Genomic DNA, 23,161 nt, shown 5'->3' on the forward strand with positions numbered 1-23,161 from the left:
ACAGTTTGATTAGACACTGCGTCGTTTCTAATACATTTATTTCCACCTTTGAATAAAAGGAAAATTCAGTAATCTTAGAACGTAGATCCGTCGAAAATAATTTTGACAACTCATAGTTGTACAAAAAGTAAAAACTCCCCACAATCTCTGCGCACATTTTACATTTTATCTTCACAATTTAAGACGTGATTTTCGTTCCGTTTTGCCGGTGCTAGTATGCCCGGAGTTTATGCAATTCCACATGATATTCGTGCTTCACACATCTCATAAACCAAGGCTAGATACATGCATGCATGAATTGTTTTGTTTATTAAGGTGACAGAAAGTTACAAGATACTTATGTGCTCATAAAGCACTTAGGAAACGGGAACTGCCTGGAAAAACAGTTCAGTTTCCCTTTCAGTTTTGATACTGTAACTTGCCTGTCGCTGTCACAATAAACACCGGCTCTTGGGTTCACCTGTGATCTATTCTCCTAAGACCCTGGCGTTGCTTGTACCTTATCAGAGCCTGTTATCTGCGCAGTGTGTGTGGATGTCGTGTTGCCTACCTCCCGTGCTTAAAAACTTTTCCCCAAAGCTGGATTTTGACCTGATTGATCGTAATGGTTCCAGAGGAACTATTGAGCCATTACAATCCATCATCTAAATGATTACAGAGGGATACCTAAATCTCCCGGTTATTTGAAAGCTCTGTACATGCTTAAAGGGGGGTCAAATGAGCAGACCCCCAATTGTCCACAAAGTAGTTACAGGAAAGCTTGCGTTGGAAGCAAAAGCTCACCTAGTACTAAGTAAATTTCATTTTCTAAAAAAAATGAGGTCACTTTTGTGTGGTTGGGAAGTGAGGAGAGGTGGGGTTCATTTTTTTATCCAAAACCCCCCAAAGCAAAGTAAGCCACGTTCTAGTTAATTTTCTGGAAGCTGCTCAATTTTCACTCCGAAGGCAGGCTGGGGCACTGTTCCTTCCGAGTGAGCAGGGGTCCGGAGAGGGTCTGGGGATGGGGTGGGGAGACCAGCAGAGGCTGTCACCACCCCATCGTGCCCAGGAAAGGCGGCGGAGGGCGGGCGGGGGCTCTCTGCGGGACTGGGCTCAGGGCGGTCCACGACCCGGCGCCACGGGCTGCCTTGGGTATCGCTTCCTGCTGGACCCCAGCGGCACTGGCGGGGAGTAACCCGGACCTGGAGGCCTGGTCGCTACTGTGGGACCATTTCCCTGAGACTGCTCCGTCCCAGACTCGGGCGCCCGCGGTTGCGCCGGGCGGGCGGTGGGTGCGCGAACCAGAAGGACCAGCGGCGGCGTTTGCGCGGGGTCTGGTCCCCGGCTGGTGCCCGCGGGCTCTAAGCGAGCAAAGCTTGCAGACACGGGGGCGGAGTGTGCGGGACGCCCAGGAATGGCATGGGTGTCCAGACAGGAGTTTCTCCACCTTCACTGAGCTCTGGGGCCATAGGGTGGTTGGGTACCCTATAGTGAGGCCGTTGACCATGTTTGAACCATGATGTCCTTGCAAGTTTTAAACGAATTTGGCTTCGCCGTAAAGTAACTCGGTAGCCCTTACGTGTCCTGAGTCCTGCTCTGCTCAGTCTATCCAAGCTGCAGTCCAGGCGCAGCGTGGCGACCTAGACCTAGCTTAGTGGGATCAATTTGTCTTAAATGGGGCGGGGGGAGCCCCCTTTGTTCCCGTTGCATAGAGAAGCCGAGGGGTTCTTAGCTTCCAGGGTTTCTTCCTGCGGTGGGTCCAGAGGGAACTAGGATCTGGTTGGTCTCCACTGGAGACTGAGGCCAGGGTTTGGGGGTCATCCCCTTGGGTGCTCAGATTGACTTGGAGGACTCAGCGGCAGCTAGCAAATCTTGAATTTCATTATTCCAGCTTTCTGGGGGTGTTCATTGGCCAAGACCTAGAAAGAATGGCGTTGAAGCCAGGTGTCTGAAACAGATCTGAGGCTGGGCAGTGCCAGTGTCCTGCACCTCTCTCGCGCCTTGTCCTGTCCTAGGAAGCAGCTGGAGAGGCAAAACCTGAGATGCTGGGCAGCCCCATCTTGCCCCACACCAGCTAAGTTACAGGATTTGACCTGAGTGGGGTCAGTTTTCCAGATAACCTGGCAAAAGCAGCATTAAACAAGTGGGTTGCATGGCCCTTTCTTTAGGATCCCTAAAAACTTTCTCCAAGAGCTCTTTAGGGATCCTACTACCTGGAGATTTTCTAGAAGTCTTTGAGGCAGGTTGGCCAGGGGCCCTGATTCAGGAGAAAAAGGCAAGTGAAAGATGGAGGAAGCACAGTTGCACTGGGTGGCGTTCTGAGCAAGAGAGGTACACCCCAGGAGGCTCCATCCTACCTGAATGTCCTCTTCCTAGGGGCCGTTTCCTAAGTGGTCTGGACAGCCAGATGGCCCACTGCGGCGGCCTCTGTGGATTCTTTCACTGCTGGTAATAAAAGGTGCCAAGCTTGGTCTCCTAGGAGAGCCTGAGCCTTGTGCACACCGATTCCCTGGCGCGAGGTGGAAGCCGGTACCGTCCAGGAATGCCCTGCTGGACTTGCCCTCCCAGCCTTCCTTGCTCTTGGCACTTGCTGCCTTGGAATCTCAGGGGAGGGAGTGATCTCAGCTCCTTCTGTTCCCAAGGGGCCCCCCAGGGGGCCCCCCAAGGGCCAGAATGTCGCTCCATGCTGGAAGTTGCTAGGATTCCAGCTGCACAGACAAACTTACATGGGTCCCTTACTCTAGCACTAACCTGCAGGGGGTGAATGCAGTCCCCTGGGGCAAAGACTGCATCCCTTTTTCCTCCTCCCTGCCCAAGACAAAGTTACCTAGGGGCTGGAGGCCAGGTTCTGTTCTAAAGGCCTGGGGGTAAGACCAGGGTGTCCTCCAAGTATTCCTTTTTGGGGGGGCATTTCCACTACCGTTTTCCTAGGTCAGGGAACCAAGAGTCTTAAAAAAAAAAAAAGTCAGCTCAGACTTGCAGACTGAATCTGGACAGAGTGGCAGCTTCTTCCAGACACACAATACCAATATGCTAGAGACCCACTGAGGCCAGGATCCAGTCTCCAGATCTCAGAGGGGTCATTCAGCAGCAGTCTTGGGGGCAAACCCCAGGAGTGTAGGGGTGTGAATCTGGACTCACCCAAGCCCCAGAAACCAGCCCCTCCTCCGGACCCAGGGCTGGCTGTTCCAGAGAGATGGCGGGGAGGGATCTGGGCTGGGGTCAGCTGGAGGTCAGCTCTCAGAGCCAGGCAGTGAAGAAGGTACAAGTACTCTCCTTCTTAAAGCATAAGCAGTGAAGACAGAATTTCTTGCAGCCAGAACCCTGACCCTCACTTAGATCACAAACTCCACCTGAACCAATCCCTTGGACTCAAAGGTCCTGGAGCTGAAGAACTTTTCAGCTTGAGTCGCGTGCCTGTGCAGCTCATCCTCCAAACTCTCACCCATCCTCCTAAAATAAATGAATACATGATTAGAGGGTGTGAATCCCAGAAGGTTTGGGGTCCTCGGGAAATAACTTTCTTGACTCCCTGCCCCATCCTCCGCCTCTAATCTTTCTAGCGAACTCCGCAACACAGGGTTTGGGGTCACCCATAGGCATTGGGGTCTGGGTTACCGCTCTGGCGCGGAGCACTCTCGGATGTCCAGGAGATGCTCCACGCCAGAAGGGATTCTGGGAGAAGAGGCTAGTCAGCAGGGGCCGAGGTGCGCTGGAGCCCAAACAAAGGCGCCAGGATCCCGACGCACCGCCCCCGCCTACCCCGACCTTGCACAGGCTGTGTCCTAGGCTCCAAGGCAGGGGACTGCGAAATGCGCGGTTTCAGCCCGGTTTCATCAGCTAGAGGTTGTTTTTCCTCTAGCGCGCCTGGGGGGATCTCGTGGGCCTAACAACGCAGAAAGGGTCGCACAGGACTGAAGAACAGGGGACGCAGTTCCCGGGAGGCCGGGGCCAAGCGAGCGCCTCTGCCACAGTCGGCTGCCCGGGTCAGCAAAACTTTCTCTCTCAGTGCGCATGCGCAGGGCAGGATGGTTAGGGGCAGGGGAGGGAGGGGAGGAATCCTGAGGCAAGGGGAGGGGGGAGGGGGAGAGGGGAGGAGAGGGGGGAGGGAGGGAGGAGGGAGGGTGGTGGATTAAAATAAGTAGGCGGCTCGGTGCTAAGGGGTGAGTGAGTCGGAGCTCGGTCTCTCCCCAGTACGTTCTCAGCCGCACCGGGTTCAGACCCAACGTAGGAGCCCCGAGAGAAGTTCACCATCCCTGGGCGGACAGGACTCCGGGGCCGCTGAGCGCTCCCGCGTGTCGGGCGCTCGGAGTCCCCGCAGCCGGAGAGGGGCCAGGACGCTGTGGAATCTAGCGCTTCTGGCTTCCCGGGTCCCCCGCAACGGGAGCCCCAGAGACGCGCGCAGCGCCGGGACCGCAGCGGAATAAGGTAACTGCAGCCCTGGGCGCCCGGGCTCGGCGAGGGGAATGCGGGCAGGACTCCCGGGTCCCCTGTCACCGATCGGCGGGTGTCTCCTCTCTCTCTATGTCCCAGAAAGAAGCTCCTCTCGCCAAGCGAAGGCTGCAGGACCATTGTGAAAGCGAGAGAGCAGCTGCAGTCCTGGGCGGTTGTGGGTGCTGGCTCAGGGGCTTCGCGTGAGAGGTCCTCGGCCTCTGACCCCGGGGAAATGAGGGGGCGGGTCCCCACTACTGCCCCCAGCGCGACCGGGCTTCGCGGAATCCCAGGCGAGGTGCTCGGGGACTTCGGAAGTCAGCCTGTGGCCCCCCCCTCTAAGAAACCGAAGCAACTAAAGCGGGCACAGACTCTCCCGAGACGCGCGCCGAGCCCAACCTGACCTACCTTAGCTGACGAAGAAGGAAGAGGGAGCGGATGGATGGCTACAGCCGCAGGCGCCCGCGCCAGGGACAGGTGCATGCCCCCGCCGGGTCGCGCTTTCGTGAGCGTTTGTCTTTTGCCGAGTTGCGCTCAGGTACGAGGCCGGCCCGACCCGGGAGCGCAGGGCCGCGTGCCTGACGCCGCCTCGCACTTGCGCTCTGCTTTCGGGGTGTTCTCTATCCGATGATTGCTCTGTGTGGTCAAGGCCTGGAGCGTAACCCGCGACTGTCCCGGTGCAGGGGAGCACGCAGTGGGCGCGAACACTACTTCCCAATCAGAGACCCGCACGCCGCAGTAGCGGAAACACTGTGGAGCCGCGGATGTCCTCAGTTTCGGGCTTGGAAGGGAAGGATTCGTTTGCTCCCGTGCCTGTCTCCCTTCAGGAGAGAAGGTGGGAGCCGGAGAAGAGAGGGAAAGATGTGACGGACTGCCTGCTGAACTAATTTCTCCCCCAAAATTTCTCTGATAAGAGGAATGAAAACCCACATCCAGTCGTTTTTCAGCATCTCGGCCAGTAGCGGGGTAGGCTCTTGGAGTATAGTGTAGCTGCTGAGGGTTTCTTTGTTGCCACAATTTGGTAAATTTCACCCGGGTTAAGAGCTGCGCGCTGGCTCTTGGGAACAGAAACCACGTGCAAGGCTAGTTAATCTCTCAGGTTCATGGCCTCCTAGAGAAGAGAGGGGCTGGCAAGGACGCGGGGGGCGGGGGGAACGGATGGAGGGCGACCAGTGAGTAGATGTTCTATCCGAGGTTCCAAGAAGTAATTGCGATTTCAGTAAGACTGGGGAGCAGATCGCTGAGGATGCAGCAGGCGTTTAAATGCAGGGGTGATGGCCGCGTAGCCGAAGGGTTCGTTCGATCTCGTTCGTTGCGAGAATTAAACAGAAGTGTCCCGTGCTGGTCAGTCCTTTCGCCAGGGGTCCGGACGCCGGTCACCACACGTGATGGGGATTCTGTGTCAAGGATGATTTTCTGGGGCTGATGCTAGACTCCTCCAGGCGCAAGCTCATGGAGCTCGCTCTGTCCTCATTAATGCAAGCAGTTAACTCGCTCACGCTCAATTAGCCCCGAATAAACTACTTTAATAGACTCTGCACACTTCATTAATGCCCAGCATAGGGTTGGCTGCAGACCCGGGACTGGCGCTCTGTCGCACGAGGGAAACAGTGTCTGCACAGCGCGGGGATCCGGGCTGGGAAGCGCGAATGGCGTTTGATGCGCGTGGTCAGCACCCTTACCCGCACCTCCAAGGTCCCGAGGTCCTAGCTCCTTACCGAGTGGATGCCTGGCCTCGGGCCTGGGGAGAGGTGTTTTCTCTTGCTTTTAAAGATCTAAAGCCTTCACGCTGGGGTTCCGGTGTCAGGGCAACGGGAGCCAGCGGGGCCGGGCGTTTGCTCATCCTCTCTGGCGGGACAGGGGAGTGTGAGACTGTGTTTTTCTCTTAGCTGACTGCCTGAAACCGAATAGTGAATTCGGCCCATTCTTGGGACTACTAGTGTAGAGAGCCACGTTTCGAACGAATTTCGTCCCCGGGAAAATCGTTGACGAGGGCCTGGGGAACCCTGCCCTCGGAATGTGGCAGAAAATAAACTGACTGCGCCCCTGAGAAAAAGAAATTGAGTGTCGGGGGAAGCGAGATTGGGCAGATAGCCCGTTAAGGTTGGCTCCCAAGAGCAGTGTCGGCTGCAGGCGCCCGCTCCCCTTACCGAGCCCAAGGGCTCTGCTCCTGGGGGTGGGCGAGGAGAGGCCAGGTTAGTACACGAGGGATTGGTGGGATCCCCGACCCTGCACGGAGCCGGTCCGGGCTCGGGTGCAGCCCAGCGCTCTGTCGCCATCGCCGGGGGTAGGCCGAGCACTAGGGGAGCAAGTGGAGGCCCGGGCGGCGCCCTGCGGGCCCCGGGGAGCCAGAGATAAGGATCTGATTTCCAGCGCAGGGAGGGGAAGGAGAGGTGACAGCAAATCAAAGAGCACTCACCTCGCCTAACTCTGGGCAGACCTTTGAAGTCGGCGAGTCGTCTCCTTTCTCCCCCCTCCCCCTTCCCAACCCAAACAGGCTCCAGCTTTCTCTCTGGCCCAATTCGTATTTTGCTTCGCCGTGTCTCAACGCTGTAGGAGGGTCTCGGGTTGTCCCTGGCGCGACCCGTGATCGACGCAATGGAGAACACTGCTGCGGAGGCCAGGGCTCCGCCGCCGGGGTCCTCGCTCCGCACTCCCACCCAGATTTGTGCCTCCCTGAGCTCCAGGCCAAATAAATTGCTGCGGTCCGACTTGGTTTTCATTCGATTTAACCTGCGTGAGGACATCTCTGCTGGCTCTCGGTGTTTTGCTCCCTCCACCCCCAGCAGAGGTTCTTTCCTTAGGGCCCACCACACCGAGAGTGACCTTCCCCAACAGCTTCGAGGGGGGAAGGGCATCTAGGTCAATATTGTCCTCAATTCTCCTGGGAACAGCACAGCACTGCCCTCACATTAAAAGCTTCCCTGTAGTGAAAGGCAGCCTGAGCCTGAGGGGCCTGGGCTGAGGGTAAGCGAGACTTCAGAAGCTGTCTGGGTGGTGTCAGTGTGTGCTGTGAAGGAGGGAACAGAGCAGGGGCCTGGGAAGACCAGGGATGCGGACCTGCTGCAGGTTGGAAAGATCTGAGGAAGAGGAGAGGGGAAATAAGGAGTAAAGGGAGAAGGGGGAGGCAGGGGACTGAGACAGGCAAGGAGAAGCGGGTCCCAAGCACCTGCTCCCCAGTGACTTCTTGAGATGGAGTTCGGCACTTGAGCGTCCCAGGGTCTTCTGTGTAATTCCACCTTTTTTTCTCCCTGTTTTTGCCTCCACTGGACAGACCCGAGTTAGGAGTGTCTGGGAGGCACAGACCTAAAAGGTCTGTCTGCCGAGTCTAGACCTGTCCACGGAGGCTAGGGACCCTGACCAAGAGTCAAGAAGGCCAGGAGACTGCTTGTCACATCAGCATGACTCCCCTTTGGCTTTGCTCAAGCTCCCTGGCCTTGCATTTGGAGGGTGCGTAGGCCACAGCAGCTGAGGCCCAGCCTCAATGCTCTTACTCATAGGCAAACCCATCTGCTGGGGAGGGGGTGCTCACCACACGCACAAACATCCCGAGAGCCCCAAGACCCTGTGGGGTAGGGAGGGCACTGAAGCCCCCTTGTACATGACTGCAGATGTTTGAGTGAGTAAATAAATGTGGCTGTTAGCGTCCTTGCTGAAACAAAGGTGATCCCCAAGGGCTGCGGAAGGGAGTCAGTCCGCAAGGAGCTGCAGAGAGGGTGGTGTCAAAAGGGTAGGGAGGGCACTGAAGCCCCCTTGTACATGACTGCAGATGTTTGAGTGAGTAAATAAATGTGGCTGTTAGCGTCCTTGCTGAAACAAAGGTGATCCCCAAGGGCTGCGGAAGGGAGTCAGTCCGCAAGGAGCTGCAGAGAGGGTGGTGTCAAAAGGGCTCGTTAATAGCGATACAGAAAAGCAAATTTGAGGTCAACGTTGAGAGTTGTAAGGAGAAACATGACATGGCTTCTAGAAGCCAAGTTGATGGTCAGCTAGTACAGCTTAATGCACAGGAGCTGGGAGATGTGCAGATTCGTGGGCGTTTGTACGTGTGCTGTCTGTGGAGCTCTTTGTAGGTGCGGTGTGATCCCGTGTGTGTGCGAGCGCTCCTCCCTGCATTTTGTTTAGTAGCACAGTACTGCTTGTCGCAGTTTATCTTTGCACCTTGTTGTCAACTCTGCTTCAGAATGTGTGAGTCTGTGTTTATCTGTCAGCATGCATTTCTGTATTTGTTTATCTGCACATGAATGTGTAAGTGTGCTTCCAAGTTTCTGTTATCTTTACAGGAGAGTGTAATTCTCTGTTGACTCAAGCTTGCCTGGATGTAAGTCTTTACAGGACAGTTTCCCTGTGCTTATGCCTTTCTCAGTGTCATGTACACTGTGGACTCATTTTAAGTTGGTCGCATTGCATAGGATTTAGTTTGGTTTCTGTATCAAGTTGTGTGTCTCTGCTGGAGGCCATTGGGAAGGAGTCCTGCAATTTTGAGGGTTCCTGTCTTCTCGGTGAGGGCAGTGAGCTCCATGGGTGGGGTCTTAGGTTCCCAGCTCTGGCTCTGGGGGACAGAGAAGGTGTGGCTGGGCTGGAACTCAGAAGGAGGGCACTTACCTTGAACTTGTCTGTTCCTCTCCCCTCCCCTCTTCTTTTCCTTGCAGATCGAGATTGAGAACATACTGCAACTACGGCCATGGGCAGCAAAACCTTGCCAGCACCGGTGCCCATCCACCCATCTCTGCAGCTCACCAACTACTCCTTTCTTCAGGCAGTGAATGGCCTGCCCACAGTGCCCTCGGACCACCTGCCTAATCTGTATGGTTTCAGTGCGCTGCATGCCGTGCACCTGCACCAGTGGACGCTGGGCTACCCCGCGATGCATTTGCCGCGGTCCTCTTTCTCCAAAGTGCCCGGCGCCGTGTCCAGCCTGGTGGACGCGCGCTTCCAGCTGCCCGCCTTCCCCTGGTTCCCTCACGTCATCCAGCCCAAGCCTGAGATCACCGCTGGAGGCAGCGGCCCCGCGGCGCTCAAGACCAAGCCGCGCTTTGATTTTGCCAACCTGGCCTTGGCGGCCACGCAAGAAGATCCGTCCAAGCTTGGCCGGGGAGAGGGTCCCGGGTCCCCCGCCGGTGGGCTGGGTGCCCTCCTGGATGTGACCAAGCTGTCCCCAGAAAAGAAGCCCACGAGGGGACGCCTGCCTTCCAAAACCAAGAAGGAGTTCGTCTGCAAATTCTGTGGCCGCCACTTCACTAAGTCCTACAACCTCCTCATCCATGAGCGGACGCACACGGACGAGCGGCCCTACACCTGCGACATCTGCCACAAAGCCTTCCGGAGGCAAGACCACCTACGAGACCACAGGTGCGGTACTGCGGGTGGCCCAGAAGAGAGCTGGCTGTCTGCTTCTGTCCCACCAGCCTCCTCCCTAATGCTGAGTTTCAGGAGACCCACCCCCTACCAAGTCCAAGCCTCCTAAGTTTCTGGGATTCCCCCAGATCGGGAAGGAAACCAACAAAGCTCAGGGATGGGTTCCTGGAGCATGGGTGGAGAGAACATGCAAGGAATAGGACCCAAGCTCCAGACAGGCATGCACAGCTTCCTCCATCTGCAGCGCTGTGCAGTAGAAGTTTCTGCGATGATGAAAAGTGATACGTGGCACAGATGACAATCAAGCGCTTGAAATGGGCAACTTAGTGTAGCTGAGAAGCTAACTTTTCAGCTTTACCTGATTTGAATTTTAATAACCACATGTGGCTCGTGATTACTGTTTGGGACAGCACAGCTCCAGCAAATATTCCCACCCAGGTCCCTTCACTCACCTTCGGTGTTGACTCAGGCCTTATAAGGCCATGCTGGGCCCTGGTTAGGAAGGCAGGGGTCGGCCTAGCTGGATCTGTGCACGGCTCAGACGGAGGTGTCTCCTTCACCTCCCTACTCTATCCCCAAACTCGGCACTGCCCTGCTCCACACTAGGTACTCCCAAACCTCCTTTCTTCTGAGGGCAAGCTCCTCATTGCAGTGGGAGGGGATCTTGGATAACTATTTATAATATTTATAACATTGTGTCATTTTGCAAGGGTTAATTCTCGGTCTGTTTTTGCCCTCAGATATATTCACTCCAAAGAGAAGCCTTTTAAGTGTCAAGAGTGCGGGAAAGGATTCTGCCAGTCCAGGACTCTCGCTGTCCACAAGACGCTACACTCACAGGTGAAGGAGCTCAAAACCTCCAAGATCAAATGCTAAACAGAGCCTCCGGGGCACCCGGACCCTGGGTCACGCCGCCCCCTCTTCCAGAGGGACCAGAAGCCGAAGGCGACTCTGGCGGGCAGCGGGAGGGCCTCCCGGGACCTTCCCCCATCCCAAACGCGTCCCCCGGGGCCCAGGCGCACGCGGAACTCCAGAGCCCCGCCCCGGGCCGTGACCCCGGCCGCCCGGGCGGCTCCCCCAGGACGCGGCTAAACTCTTGGCCAAAAGGAGGTACTCACGTGGCGGAAGGGAAACTGCATTAAAAAAAAAAAGAACGAAAGCTTCGCGGAGCCGCAGCGGCGCCTCTCCCAGAAGTATTACTTTTTCTATTGTTATTTTATACGTTTTCTTTATTCTTTATTTTTTTTTCTTTGAACATATAAGCTTGTAACTCTGACTGCGGAGAGAGAGGGGAGAGGAAAAGAAGTTCTGTGCTCTCTCGCAGCCTCCAACCCCTCCTCCCGCCTCCAACCCCACCCCTGGGAGCCTGCAAAAGTGTAATCCCTGTATCTGCTTCAGCCGCCGGGCCCCAGGATCGCGGGGCCGGGGAGCGCCCCTCCCAGCTCCTGCAGCGCAGCGGGTCGTGGGCTCCCGGACTCCGACGGCGGGGCGAGGGCCTCGGGCCCTGGGGCTGGAGGGGGCCCGGCCTCCGGCTCCCCGGCTCCGCTGCCGCATCACCGCGAGCGAGCAGAAGGCTAGGAGCAGGACGATGTATTGCGATTGGCACTTTATGCTGACCATCGGTAACGGACATTTATCACTGGAGTTTTTAAAAATATTAAATAAACGGTTATTTTACAGGCATTGAAGGATGGGTAATTTCCCTCCCAAATGTAGGAAACTGGGCGGCTCCTTTCTTTGAGAGGAGCGGGGTTTCGCTGCCCAAGCCGACCTGTCCCACTTCAGCAACTTTCCCCTAATTAGCGTCAGCGGTTTGGGATGGGTGGAGCAGCGCTCCTCTCTCCCGGTGCTGGGCAACCGCGGACCCCGCCCGTATATATTTTCTTACTTTTCTCCTCCACTTTGGCCTTAGGGTCTCAGTATCCCCAGTCCTCATCTCCGAAGGGCTCCGAGTTTACAAAGAAGCCGAGCCTGCGGCCAATACATCGGCCGTGAGAAATCCCAACATCTCCGGGTGTCGGGGTCGCTTAGGGTCCACCAAGGGAAGAGAACGTCACCCACCTCCCCAACGAAAAGCCTCCCTCCTGGTCTCTTGCTGCTGCACTGGGGAGGGAAGGAAGCGCCCTCACGGACTGCCTCACGCCAGTACCGTCCCCCGGGCCCCCATACGCGGCTACAAATACATAATCACCGCTGCCTCCCCAAAGCCCCCAAACTACATCCCTCCCTCTGTTAGGAGCCCCCCGACACAATTCTCCGGCTGGGGCCTGTCCCCTGCCCGGATCCCGGCTCCACGCCCGCAAAGATTCCTGCCGTTTTAAAGCCTTGTCAGGAATGGCGGGGGCGGGCGCCCTGGGAGGCCCGGGGAGTTTCGGAGGAGAAATCTGAGTCCGCCCTCCACAAGTTGAACCTTCCCTGGGGCGCCTAGTTTTCCCACAATTAGAGACCAGGCAGCAGGGGGCTCTCCAGCTTGGGGCGGGGCGGGGCTCCCCCAGCTCCAGCATCCTGACCGCGCGGCGGCTCAGGCGGTGGCGCCCGCGGCCCTTCCCGAGCCGAGCGCAGCCTCTCGGGCTTCTGTGTCCGGCGCTCAGCGACCGCGGAGACAGCTGGGCCGAGCTTACCTGCAACAGGGACCCCCAATGCTCGGTCTGAAAAAGTGTGCCGGGGTTGCAGGAGTTAAAACGCTCTAGCCTTTCGCTGCGCCATCCTCACCTCCTCTGGGAATGCCTCCCCGCTCTCGGCGGGCTTGAACTCGGCGGTGCGGGAACCCAACTTACCTCTGTGGCCTTGGCCGGGACGGCGTGGACGAGTCCTGCCCTCAGCATTCAGAGCCACGCTGCCCCCTGCTGGACAGGCCTGGAGGGGCGGCCCAGGAATCGGGGCACCTCGCTGTGTCCTGCCCGCAACCCCGAGTAACTTCCGCCGCAGGTCCTGTCTGCATCTGGTCTTGCCCTCCAAACCTTCTTGACCGGTCCCAGGACCCACTGAGAGCGAGGGGCGGAGCGCTGCCGGTTCTGGACCGGCCTATGGGATCTCCGCTAGTCAAGCAAGAGCCCAAGCCTTCTTACTCCTCGGGTCCAAAAGGACTCGCCCCAGGAGAGAGCGGAGCCCGTATCCCAGAGAACTGTGACCTCTGGGCATCTGGAGGGAGGGGTAGTCAGTGGGTTTTGGGCTTCGACGGCTTGGGCCCAGGCAGCGCAGGCTGTGGTGTGTCGCGCTTCGCCGCGACTTGTGTTAGCACCCCAGGGGAGAAGCCACATCTGTTCCTTTACTCGCCCGGTTAAGTGATTGTTCCAAGATGAGGACAGGGCGTGGGCACACACACACACACACACACACACACACACACACACTGCACTACCGAGAGCTTTGATCACCTCTGAGGACCTGAGAGAGTGCCTCACTCGGTTCCTTTACTCTTTGAGGGAGTCCATTTCTCTCAGGGATTGCTGCTGCCCTGTGTCCCTCACATTGCACCACCTCCCACCTCCGCAGGACACAAAGAACCTCTGCCCCAACTCAAGGACTTAGTAAGGACTGTGAAATGGGGAGGTTTGCCAAGGAGGGTTTTCCTTTCTGGCCCACCCACCTCTGATACCATGAATCCCTGCCCCTCCATCCCCAGGCCCTGCCACGGAGAGACTTTCAGTACCGAGTGTGCGTCCTTGGAAGAATGAATTCCTAAGCGCAGAGGTTTGGGGGATGGGGTGGGAGTGAGACAGGGTGCTGCCCAGAGACCTCCAGCCTGTTCTCAATGCCTCTATCATCTTGGTGGATGCAGAAACCACTTAGCAGCGTAGCTGGCTGCAGTCTATCCTCATGGCAGTGATTTCATAGACTGCAGTCACAGCGACTGCAAATGGAAGGGCAAGCCTGGGTCACGGACCACCAGACCCCACACAGGCTACAATTCCCAGATCCTACTCTATGGGTCGCATGAAAAGGCAACGAGATGGTCAGAAATGCTGGGTGTGTTTTATTGCCTGTCCACTCTATATAGGTGGCCAATTTTTTCCTGCTACACCTCTGGAAGATTCTGAACCACCCCGCAACCCCCGTTTTCAGACATTAGTTTCCTTTGGCCTCACATGCCCAGCGTGGCTCAGGCCGGTTTTCGAGAGGAAAGGAGATGAGAGTCCGGCTGGGGCCCTTCCCAAAGTTGGTAGGCCTGCGATTCGTCTGTAGCGCAGGAGGTGGGGCAGCTACCCGGCTGGACTTCTCTAATAGGCGGGTAGAAGGCGCGAGAGACCCTCGGCGCAGCCTGGAGCTTCCTAGCGCTCGCTCTGGGAGGAGAACAGGAGCGCCCTGGGGGAAAGAACAGCTCGCAGGGGCTTCTTCCTAGAGGAAGAGTTCAAGTTCTACCCCGTCCTTCCGGAATGCAGCTAGGGGTTTGGGGCGCACGAAGGGCCTTTTTCCCCCGCTTACTTCCTTGTCTCGGGATTCAGGGCTAGTATAGGGTCCTGGGGGGAGGGAGAAACGCAGTAAGATGGTCTAGGGCTCCCGGACGGCACCTCATCTGCAAGAACGTGGGACCTGTGATATCATCCCCACCCCCTCCCCTGGAACCTTGGCGTCCGTAGAACCGGCTCAAAGGCGTTCCATCCCACCTCCCAGAACATTATGGCACTGTGACGTCAGGGCATCCTCCCGGTGACACAGTGATGTCACACAGGCCTCTGGCAAGAGCGCAAGGGATCCGCGACGTCTACATCGGTATCTCATTTACGTACTTCCTTGACGTCACAGATGGGCCACACCTGGAGCAGTGACACTATTGCTCCCACATTTCCCGGTCCCGCCCCTCAAATCCTGCCCACAGGTGAGCCAAGAACCGGTTCGTCCCCACCGACAGAATCCGCAGAACCGAAGCTTTGGCAGATGCCGTTAGTGAAGGAGGGTGCCCAGCAGCTTCCGCCTCCGGGATCTGGTGGTTTAGAACAGTCTCCATGCCCTAGGGTTTCAAAGCACCAGCTGCCGTGGGATACTCGCCCCGCCCACCTGGCCCCACCCGTCCGCCTCCCCGCCCATTGCGCAGGCCCGGCGCGCAGGCGCAGCCGGAGCTCACCAGCCCGAGCAGTGGGCGCGCGGGCGCGGTGTCTCCAGGCGGTCGTGGGCTGTGGCTTCCGACTTCTGTTTCCCACTTTCAGGGATCACAAACTCGGGGTAACAGTGGCCCGGCGGGCACATCCAGCTGTTGGCGTATGTGAGCGCCAGAGATGCCGACGAGAAGAGGGCAGCTCCGGGTTTAATGCGGGCTGGAGACCCTTGGAGTTCCTTTGGCGTCTCGAATCCAGCGCAGCCGTGGTCCGACGGAGATCCCTGGGATTCGACCTGTCAGGGATGGTGCGGCCGGACCCTGCCCTAGATCAGAAAGTCCCGTGCGTAGCCAGCCTTTTCGGGCAGGGTCTCTGAGGCAGAGGTCTCGAGCCCCCGGCGGGGCGGAGCTCCTAGAAGCGCAGGCTCGGTCACCCACCCTACGCGTCCAGCCCGGCTTTTGGGGCCACCTCTAGGGCCACACTGATGGTCGGGCCCAGTTTGTGTGTTTCAGATGAAAAATTCACAAGGGACCTGAGATTCATATCTCATGGGGATCAAACCTCATGTCAGTGGCACAGGAGGAATTAGAAGCTGTGTTTCCTTTGAGACCTGAAGATCCAGTTCTAGGTTTTCCTGCTGCTCCCAAACTTTGGGCAAAGTAACTACACTTCTCTGGGCCTCATAATGGTGATAATACTCTTCCCACTTACCTCATTCAGTTAATGTAAAGGTCAAAGTCATACATGTTTTCTCAGTCATTTATTAACTGCTTGAACTAAAAGCTGGACCCTAATGTGTTGCAGAACAACTTGGGCATTTTGGAAGCACCATGTAAAAGTATTATTAGAAAAGCTTCTCTCAGCCTCCTGAAGTAACCTGCCTCCCAAGCTGCCTTATTCCTAGGAGAATCTTCATCTTCACTTTATCATAGCCCAGGGATCCTGAAGTGGGATGGAAGAAGGGTATCTGGCCTGGACTGGTGGTCTTGAGACCTTCTGGAAAACTGGAAAGAAGACTTTTTTTTTTAACTCCATGGAGACAAATGGATTAATCAGTTCACAGATTATCATTATGTTTGGTTGAGAGAGGAAGTCTGGTGACAAAATGTAAGTGCCCCATTCACACCACTCCTTTGAGCATATGCTTAGGGAGAAAAAAATCACCCCGGGGGCAGACTGAGGTGTGGGGCAGGGCAGGGGCCTATGTATGTGGCAGGTGTCACTGAATAAGTAGCAGGGGGTCTTTCACTCTGCAGACACCTCCCTCTGTAGTCTCCTTTGGATCTCTGCTTCCTCTGACTTGTGGTAGAGTGTCCTAGCCCACAGAAAAGCTGGTCACACAATACTATCACATGGACATATTTGCAGGAATGTTTGTGTCACCCCCCAGCCGCCTAAGCCCTGGCATCTGCTGCCGTTTTTTTTTTTTTTACATTTTAAAAAATTGAACTATAGTTGATTTACAATGTTGTGTGAATTTCTGCTGTACAGCAAAGTGATTCAGTTATACATATGTATACATTTTAAAAAATATTCTTTTCCACTATGGTTTGTCATAGGATATTGAATATAGTTAGTTCCCTGTGCTATACAGTAGGACCCTGTTGTTTATCCATCCTGTATATAATAGCTTACATCTGCTACCCCCACCCTCCCACTCCATCCCTCCCCCAACCCCCTCCCCCTTGGCAACCACAAGTCTGTTCTCTGTATATGTGAGTCTGTTTCTCTTTCATAGATAGGTTCGTTTTGTGTCATATTTTAGATTCCACATATGGTTGTTATCATATGGTATTTGCCTTTCTCTTTCTGACTTACTTCACATAGTATGACAATCTCTAGTTGCATCCATGTTGCTGCAAATGGCATTTTTTCTTTCTTTTTTATGGCTGAGTAGTATTCCGTTGTATATATGTGCCACATCTTCTTCATCCATTCATCTGTTCTTCCATTCTTGGCCATTTTTCCTGGCCAGTGCTGGTTCCAGCTCCAGCAATAAGAATATAGAAGGACTAACCCAGAAAAGTGGGATGGTTTGAGATGGATGAAAGATGGGATGAATCAGCTGAGAGTTTTGTTTTTCCTTTCCAAACACTTAGCTGGCTCATTTAGCTCAGCAATCTCTGGGGAGGTATAAAGCATAATTAATTTATTTTTAATGATGGGTTTGATTGAACTCTTTTGCTGGGGAGATAAGGAGTTTTGTCATGACAGGTGCAGGGATGGATTGCTTTTTGTCATTCACAGCAGTGGGTACCACTTGGAGCCTGTAGGTAGGTGGTGGCACGAGATGAGAAACTTTATAGGGGACATGAAAGAAAACTAGAGGAAATGGGGTAGGAATGGCTAGATTCTTTGCCACTCCAAGGACCAGAGAGGGAAAATGAGCTTCCAGAGAATACGAGCCTTGCCTTAAATAATGAGATTTACTTGGAAGATTGGTTCACTTCTTATTGACCTGGGTCAGAAGCTGAGCGTCTTTGTGCAGTCAGAGTTCAGGATATCTTCAGTATCTCACAGCATACGCAGCTCCTCCTGTAGGTCTGCAGTAGGCCAAGAACCAGAGCAGGTGTGATGCTGTCGCTATCAGGAACAGTCTCCATGGTCTTGTCATTTGGAGAGATCAACTGACACTGAAATTTTTGTTTTTAATTTTTATTGGGGTATTTACAATGTTGTGTTAGTTTCAGGTGACACTGAAATACTTGAGCAGTTACTCTAAGGCGGGTGGGACGGCTTGAAGAGTTCTTGTCAACTGTTACAGCGATCTATATCATAAAATCCATCTTTTTTAATGATAAGGTTCATATCTTCTATATTCTTTTTAATTTTTCCATTTCTTGTCTATTAATTCCTAACTCTGGTATGTAATGTGTTATAAACTCCCACCATGATGGGAGTTGTTTTCTTATTGTAGTTCTAATATATATATTTCTCCTAAAAGTAAATATACCCCCAATATAAGTATATTTTCAACATACATATATAACCCCAAATTCGTTTGGGTCTTCACCACCACCAATAGGCTTCACACTACTCCTCAGCTGCTCACATAAGGGGCATTAACTCCTTTAAATTTGGGGTACCTTCTGGGAAAACCAGGTTATCTATAAGCCCAGGCTGGTCTTGTCCAGGTTTGTCTCTCCTTGACAATCAGCAATACTCAGAGGAGACTTCTCAGTTTGATGGTGTGGACAATGGCACTGCCTGGGGCTTTACCACTATGGGAAAAGTGTAAGGCATTGGTAGGGTTTCTCCAACCAGGAAGCCAGGCATGCTTTTTCCCATGACAAATGATAAGTTTTAGTTTAATTATGATAAGTATGTATTTAACTGGCCCAGGGAGGATTGGGCGTGCTGGGGGAGGGCATTGGGTTTTGATATGTTCCCTCAGCTTCCCCCTCCCAGCATTTTAAGTTAAACATTTCCAGGCATACAGAGAAATTGAAATAAATTTATAATGAACACCCAGTTACTCATCACCTAAATTTCACAATTAACATTTTACTATACTTGCTCTTTCACATATCTATCCATCAATCCATCCCTCCAACTTCTTAAAAATGAAAATCTACAAACATACTAAATAATTGAAAGAAGAGTACAAGGAGCACCTCATACCTTCCTCACAGGGTCAACAGTTGACAATGTTTTATTTGTTTCTCGCTGTCTTTCTCCTTGAACCATTTGAAAGTTAGTTTGATCATATTTCATCCCTAAATACTTCAGCACACATCTTTTAGGAATAAAGGCATTATTTTGTATAACCACAACATTGCTATCACACTGAAGAAAACTAACAATAATTTTATCTAAAAATCATCAAAAATATCCCATCTATATTAAAATTTCCCCAAACTTTCCAACCTTTTGAATTAAAAAAAAATCATAATCCAATCAAAGTAGCTTTTGTTGCATATAGGTCTGTAGCATCTTTTAATCTAGAACCATTTCCCATTTTAAAAAACCTTTTTATTTTGAAATAATTATAGATATACAGGTATTGCAAAGATACAGAGAGGGTCCATGCATCCTTCACCCATTTTCTCTCAATGGTTATGTCTTGTGTAATGATTACTGCAGTATCATAACCAGAAAAAATCAATGTTGGTACAATGTGTGTATATTCTTATGCTGTTTTTTCACAGACATAGCAATAGTAATGGGTCGATTCCTGTAACCACCACCACAATCAAGATATAGATTTATATCATCACCACAAAGATCTACTGGTGTCATCATTTTACCACTTTGAGTGAATGTAGAAACCTTACCCCCTGTTATGGACTGAATGTGTCACCCCCAAATCCCTGGGTTGAAATCCTAATCCCCAGTGAGATGGTATTAGGAAATGGGGCCTTTGGGAGGTAATTAGGTCATGAGGCTAGAGCCCTCATGGATGGTATTGGTGCCCTTTCAAGAAGAGGCATGAGAGAGCTTGCTTCCTTCCTGCCTGTTCTCCACCGTGTGATGACACAGCAAGAAGACAAGACGGCCATCTGTAAAACAGGAAGATAACTGTCACCAGACACTGGATTTGCTGGCTCCTTGATCTTGGACCTCCAGCCTGTTGTTTAAGCCAACAAGTCGATGGTATTCTGTTATAGCAGCCCAAACTAACTAAGACACCTCCTTTTAGGCTCCCTGTTTATGTCATAATAGTCTTAAATATTTACTCTATCTACATTGAGATGCAGGCCAAACAATGCTATGCTTTTTGCTTCGACCATCAAGCATAATTAGACAACTCAAGAGGAGAGGGAAGGTTTATCCTATGTAGCCACGTTTTTGCTTTTACCATTGTTCTTTCTTTCTTCCTGATGTTCCAAGTTTCCTTTTTTAAAAAAATCATTTCCATTCTGTTTTGAGAACGTTTTAAAGCCATTATTTTAGAGTAGGTCTGGTGTGGAAAATCCTCTTACTTTTCCTGTATCTGAGAACTTTTTAATTTCTCCTTCATTCCTGAAAAATAATTTTGCAAGGTACAGAATTCTGGGTTAACATTTCTTTCTTTTCAGCACTTGCAAAAGGTTGTGCTAGAACCACTCAGCTTCCATGGTTCTGATGAGAAATCTGCTGTCGGTTGAATTATTTCTGCCCTTTATGTAAGGTGCCATTTCTCTCTTGCTGCTTTCAAGAGATTTTCTTGGTCTTTGATTTTTTAATTGTCTGAAGTTTGATTATGATGGTTCATGGTATGGATTTCTTTGGGTTTATCCATTCGGGGTTTTGCCCAGATTTTTAAATCTATAGGTTTACAGCTTTTTCCATATTTGAAAGAATTTCAGTTATTCTTTCTTTTCCATATTTGAAAAATGGTCAGCCATAATTTCTCCAGATACTTTTTTCAACACCGTTCTCTTTCTCCTCTATTTCTTAGACTCCAATGACACAAATATTACATCTTTTGTTATCATCTCACAGCTTTTTGTGGTTCTGTTCACTTTTTTTCAGCCATTTTCTCTCTGTTGTTCAGCTCAGGTAGCTCCTATCGTCTCTTCCACTTCACTGATTCTTTCCTGTGTCCCCTCTGTTCTGCTGTTTTTAAAACGTTCAATGATTATATTTTAAAAAATTCTGAAGTTTCCATGCGGGTTTTCTTCATATATTCTATTATTTTACTGAGACTTTCAGTTGTTTCAGGGGTTCATAATTGCCCACTGAAGTATTTTTATGATGGCTGCTTTAAAATTCTTGCCTAATTCCAGCATCTGTGTCACCTTGAGGTTGATGTCTGTCGATTATCTTTTCTCTTTCAAGTGAAGACTTTCCTGGTTCTTGGTCTGACATGTAATTTCCAATTGTACCCTTGAAATTTCTGGTATTATGTCATGAGACTCTGGATCTTATCAAAATCTATTTCAGCAAGTCTCCTCTGACTTGCTGTGCTGGTTCGGGAAGAGGGAGGTTATGCTTTGCTACCATCCCGTGGGGGTGAAGGTCCTTACTACTTGGTGGAGGTGGGATTTCAGGCTCCCTGCTAGGCCTCCGCTGACGCCTCCTAGGCTGGGGGGAGCGAGGCCCAAGTCCCTTCTTGTTGCTTCTGCTGGGGGTAGGTAGAAGGCCTCGTTACCTCTGGGTAATGTGTAAGTTTGGCTTCCCTCTCAGCCTTCTCTGATACACCCGGGTGGGGCAGGGGGGAGCACCTTTTTACAGCCAGGCAAAGACGGAAGTCCAGGCTCCCCACTCAAGTCTTTGCTGCCTGGTAATCGGTGGCTTTTTGGATATCTTGTTGCTTAAGTGAACCAATATTGGCCTTACAGAAGTATACACTAAGTGACAGATTTCTTCACAAATTTCCACTTCCTGGGATTGCTTCTCCATTTATTGTTCTAAGGTGATCCTGGGTTGCCACTCTAATATATTGTGGTGTTTTACACTTCCTAATGCAAAATTATCACCCTATGTTTTGACATAAAATGCTCTGGAGTGGTACTTTATTATAAAATTACAAAACTTTGCCTGCTCTCAAATGTTGGTATGTAGGGTCTCTGTGGATAAAAAGAACAATTGATATTTTTAGATTAGTTGTAACCTCTTGAGTTTTGATCCAGTAAGACTGTGTTTTATTACATTGTTTATGAAAAGAAAAAAATCTAATGTATAAAGTGGCTGGGAACATGGATTTGTTTTTTGCCCTACTCCCTTGTCTGGATTTCAGATCATAATTTTAAATATACATTTGTCCATAGAATTTTTTTTTTTTTTTTTTTTTTTGCGGTACGCGGGCCTCTCACTGCTGTGGCCTCTCCAGTTGCGGAGCACAGGCTCCGGACGTGCAGGCTCAGCGGCCATGGCTCACGGGCCCAGCCGCTCCACGGCATGTGGGATCTTCCCGGACCGGGGCACGAACCCGCGTCCCCTGCATCGGCAGGCGGACTCTCAACCATTGCGCCAGCAGGGAAGCCCCCTATAGTGCTTTCTCAGGTAAGTGTAATCTGCTAGCATGAAGGCTGTACCTATTATTTCCATTTTACCTGGTATTTAAAAAGAAACCCTTGAAAATTCAGAAGGCAAGTAAAGCAATCCTGCCAGTTTAATGAAGATGAAGCTGTAAGAGTGTCAACCGCTCACTGAGGAGCCTGGCGGCCAGAGGGAAGGAGGGGCACGGGTGTGCTGTGACTCATCCCACGAGGCCAGGGCTTTCTCTAGTTTCCTTTTAGCACGTAGGGTCTCTGAAGGGGGTGTGGGGAGCTCTGCTATGAAGGAACCATCCAGAAACCTCAGCCCTGTGAATTTTCCCTTCCACTTGCCTTGTTTTGTCTCTCCACGATGAGATGGGAGGAGTGACATGGCTGTCAGAAAACCTTCATCCCTCTGGGTTGGTGAATGTCTCCCTCTGGCCTCTCTGAGCCAAGGGGTCCGTCCTGAAGACAAGCCTCTGTCCGGTGCCCTCCGAGGCACGCAGCCTGTCTACAAAGCTAGTCAGAATGCAGGGGAGGGAGGCCTGTCTGTCCTCTCAGTAATCCCCATGTCACCGCACCTCCAAAGGCTGCTCACCCTGACAGAGGGGATGTGATGGGCAGCCTGTCAAATAGATTGTGAGTGCACTAGCAGGATTAGCGGTGAAGGCGAGTATTCCAGCCTTTCTAAAGTTCATTCACAGCCTCTGAGACTGGCCTGCTCAGCGTCTCTGTATTTTCATTCCACAACAGAGTTTAATTTATAATATTAGCATAGAATGCTATCTGAGATTTCTTTTCCTTCTTACCGATAAGCCAGCTGAAATACCTCAGCAGCCCCGCAAAACCAGATGCTTTGTTCTTGGCAGGGATTGAAGTATGACTGATGTTATTTTTGCTTGTCAGAGTAATACACCCTCATTGTGGAAAAATTGGATCAGAAAAGTATAAGGGAGACATTTAAAGTATTCAGTCCTTTCACCAGATATTACCTCTGATGCCATCTTGTGTCTTCATGAAGTTTTTCATCTATGCATAGATATTAATCAAAATCGCAATTATATTGTATATTGGATTTGGTTTCCTTTTTCAAAAAAACAAATATTATATCATCAACTTTTGCCAGTTTTCTTCCACTTTTAATGAAAACGCCTGTGAAATATTTTATGTGAATATATTTGCAGTTCTCTATTGATGTGTAACAAATTACCACACACTCAGCAACTTAAAGTAATACCCATTTATTAGCACACAGTTCTGTAGATCAGAAGTTGGGGGTCTCTGCACAGGTCTCAGAAGGTCAAAATCAAAGTGTCAGCTGGGCTAAGTTCTCCTCTGGAGGCTCTGGGGAGAATCACTTACAAGCTCATTCTTGTCATCAGGTTTCAGTTCTTCGAGATGGTACGGCTGAAGTCCTCATGTCCTTGCTGGTTGTTAGCTGGAGACTGCTCTTAGCAG

The 23,161-nt window shown here is 52.0% G+C and overlaps 1 protein-coding gene and 1 long non-coding RNA gene across 3 annotated transcripts in view; both read left to right on the forward strand.

Annotated features, from left to right (window-relative positions):
- Positions 1 to 3,829: 3,829 nt before the first annotated feature.
- On the forward strand, positions 3,830 to 10,793 carry OSR1 (odd-skipped related transcription factor 1). Its single transcript, XM_019942548.3, has 4 exons — positions 3,830 to 3,965; positions 4,174 to 4,407; positions 9,060 to 9,759; positions 10,506 to 10,793. The coding sequence occupies exons 3-4, from the start codon at positions 9,092 to 9,094 to the stop codon at positions 10,639 to 10,641; spliced, it is 804 nt and encodes a 267-aa protein (XP_019798107.1). The 5' UTR covers positions 3,830 to 3,965; positions 4,174 to 4,407; positions 9,060 to 9,091; the 3' UTR covers positions 10,642 to 10,793.
- Positions 10,794 to 15,259: 4,466 nt separating this feature from the next.
- Positions 15,260 to 23,161, forward strand: part of LOC109551194 (uncharacterized) — a 343,444-nt gene continuing 335,542 nt past the window's right edge. For both annotated transcript variants that reach the window (XR_012325803.1, XR_004521671.2), the window contains exon 1: positions 15,260 to 15,908. This is a non-coding gene — a long non-coding RNA (uncharacterized lncRNA). The remainder of the gene's footprint in view (positions 15,909 to 23,161) is intronic.

The sequence above is a fragment of the Tursiops truncatus genome, chromosome 14, assembly GCF_011762595.2.
Source record: "Tursiops truncatus isolate mTurTru1 chromosome 14, mTurTru1.mat.Y, whole genome shotgun sequence".
NCBI classification, from domain to species: domain Eukaryota; kingdom Metazoa; phylum Chordata; class Mammalia; order Artiodactyla; family Delphinidae; genus Tursiops; species Tursiops truncatus.

Bases quoted from the DNA above. Each gene is read 5' to 3' on its own strand.
- OSR1 (XM_019942548.3), top strand. From the start codon at position 9,092: ATGGGCAGCAAAACCTTGCCAGCACCGGTGCCCATCCACCCATCTCTG. The intron at 9,760-10,505 runs GTGCGGTACTGC...TTTTGCCCTCAG, and splicing joins GACCACCTACGAGACCACAG to ATATATTCACTCCAAAGAGA.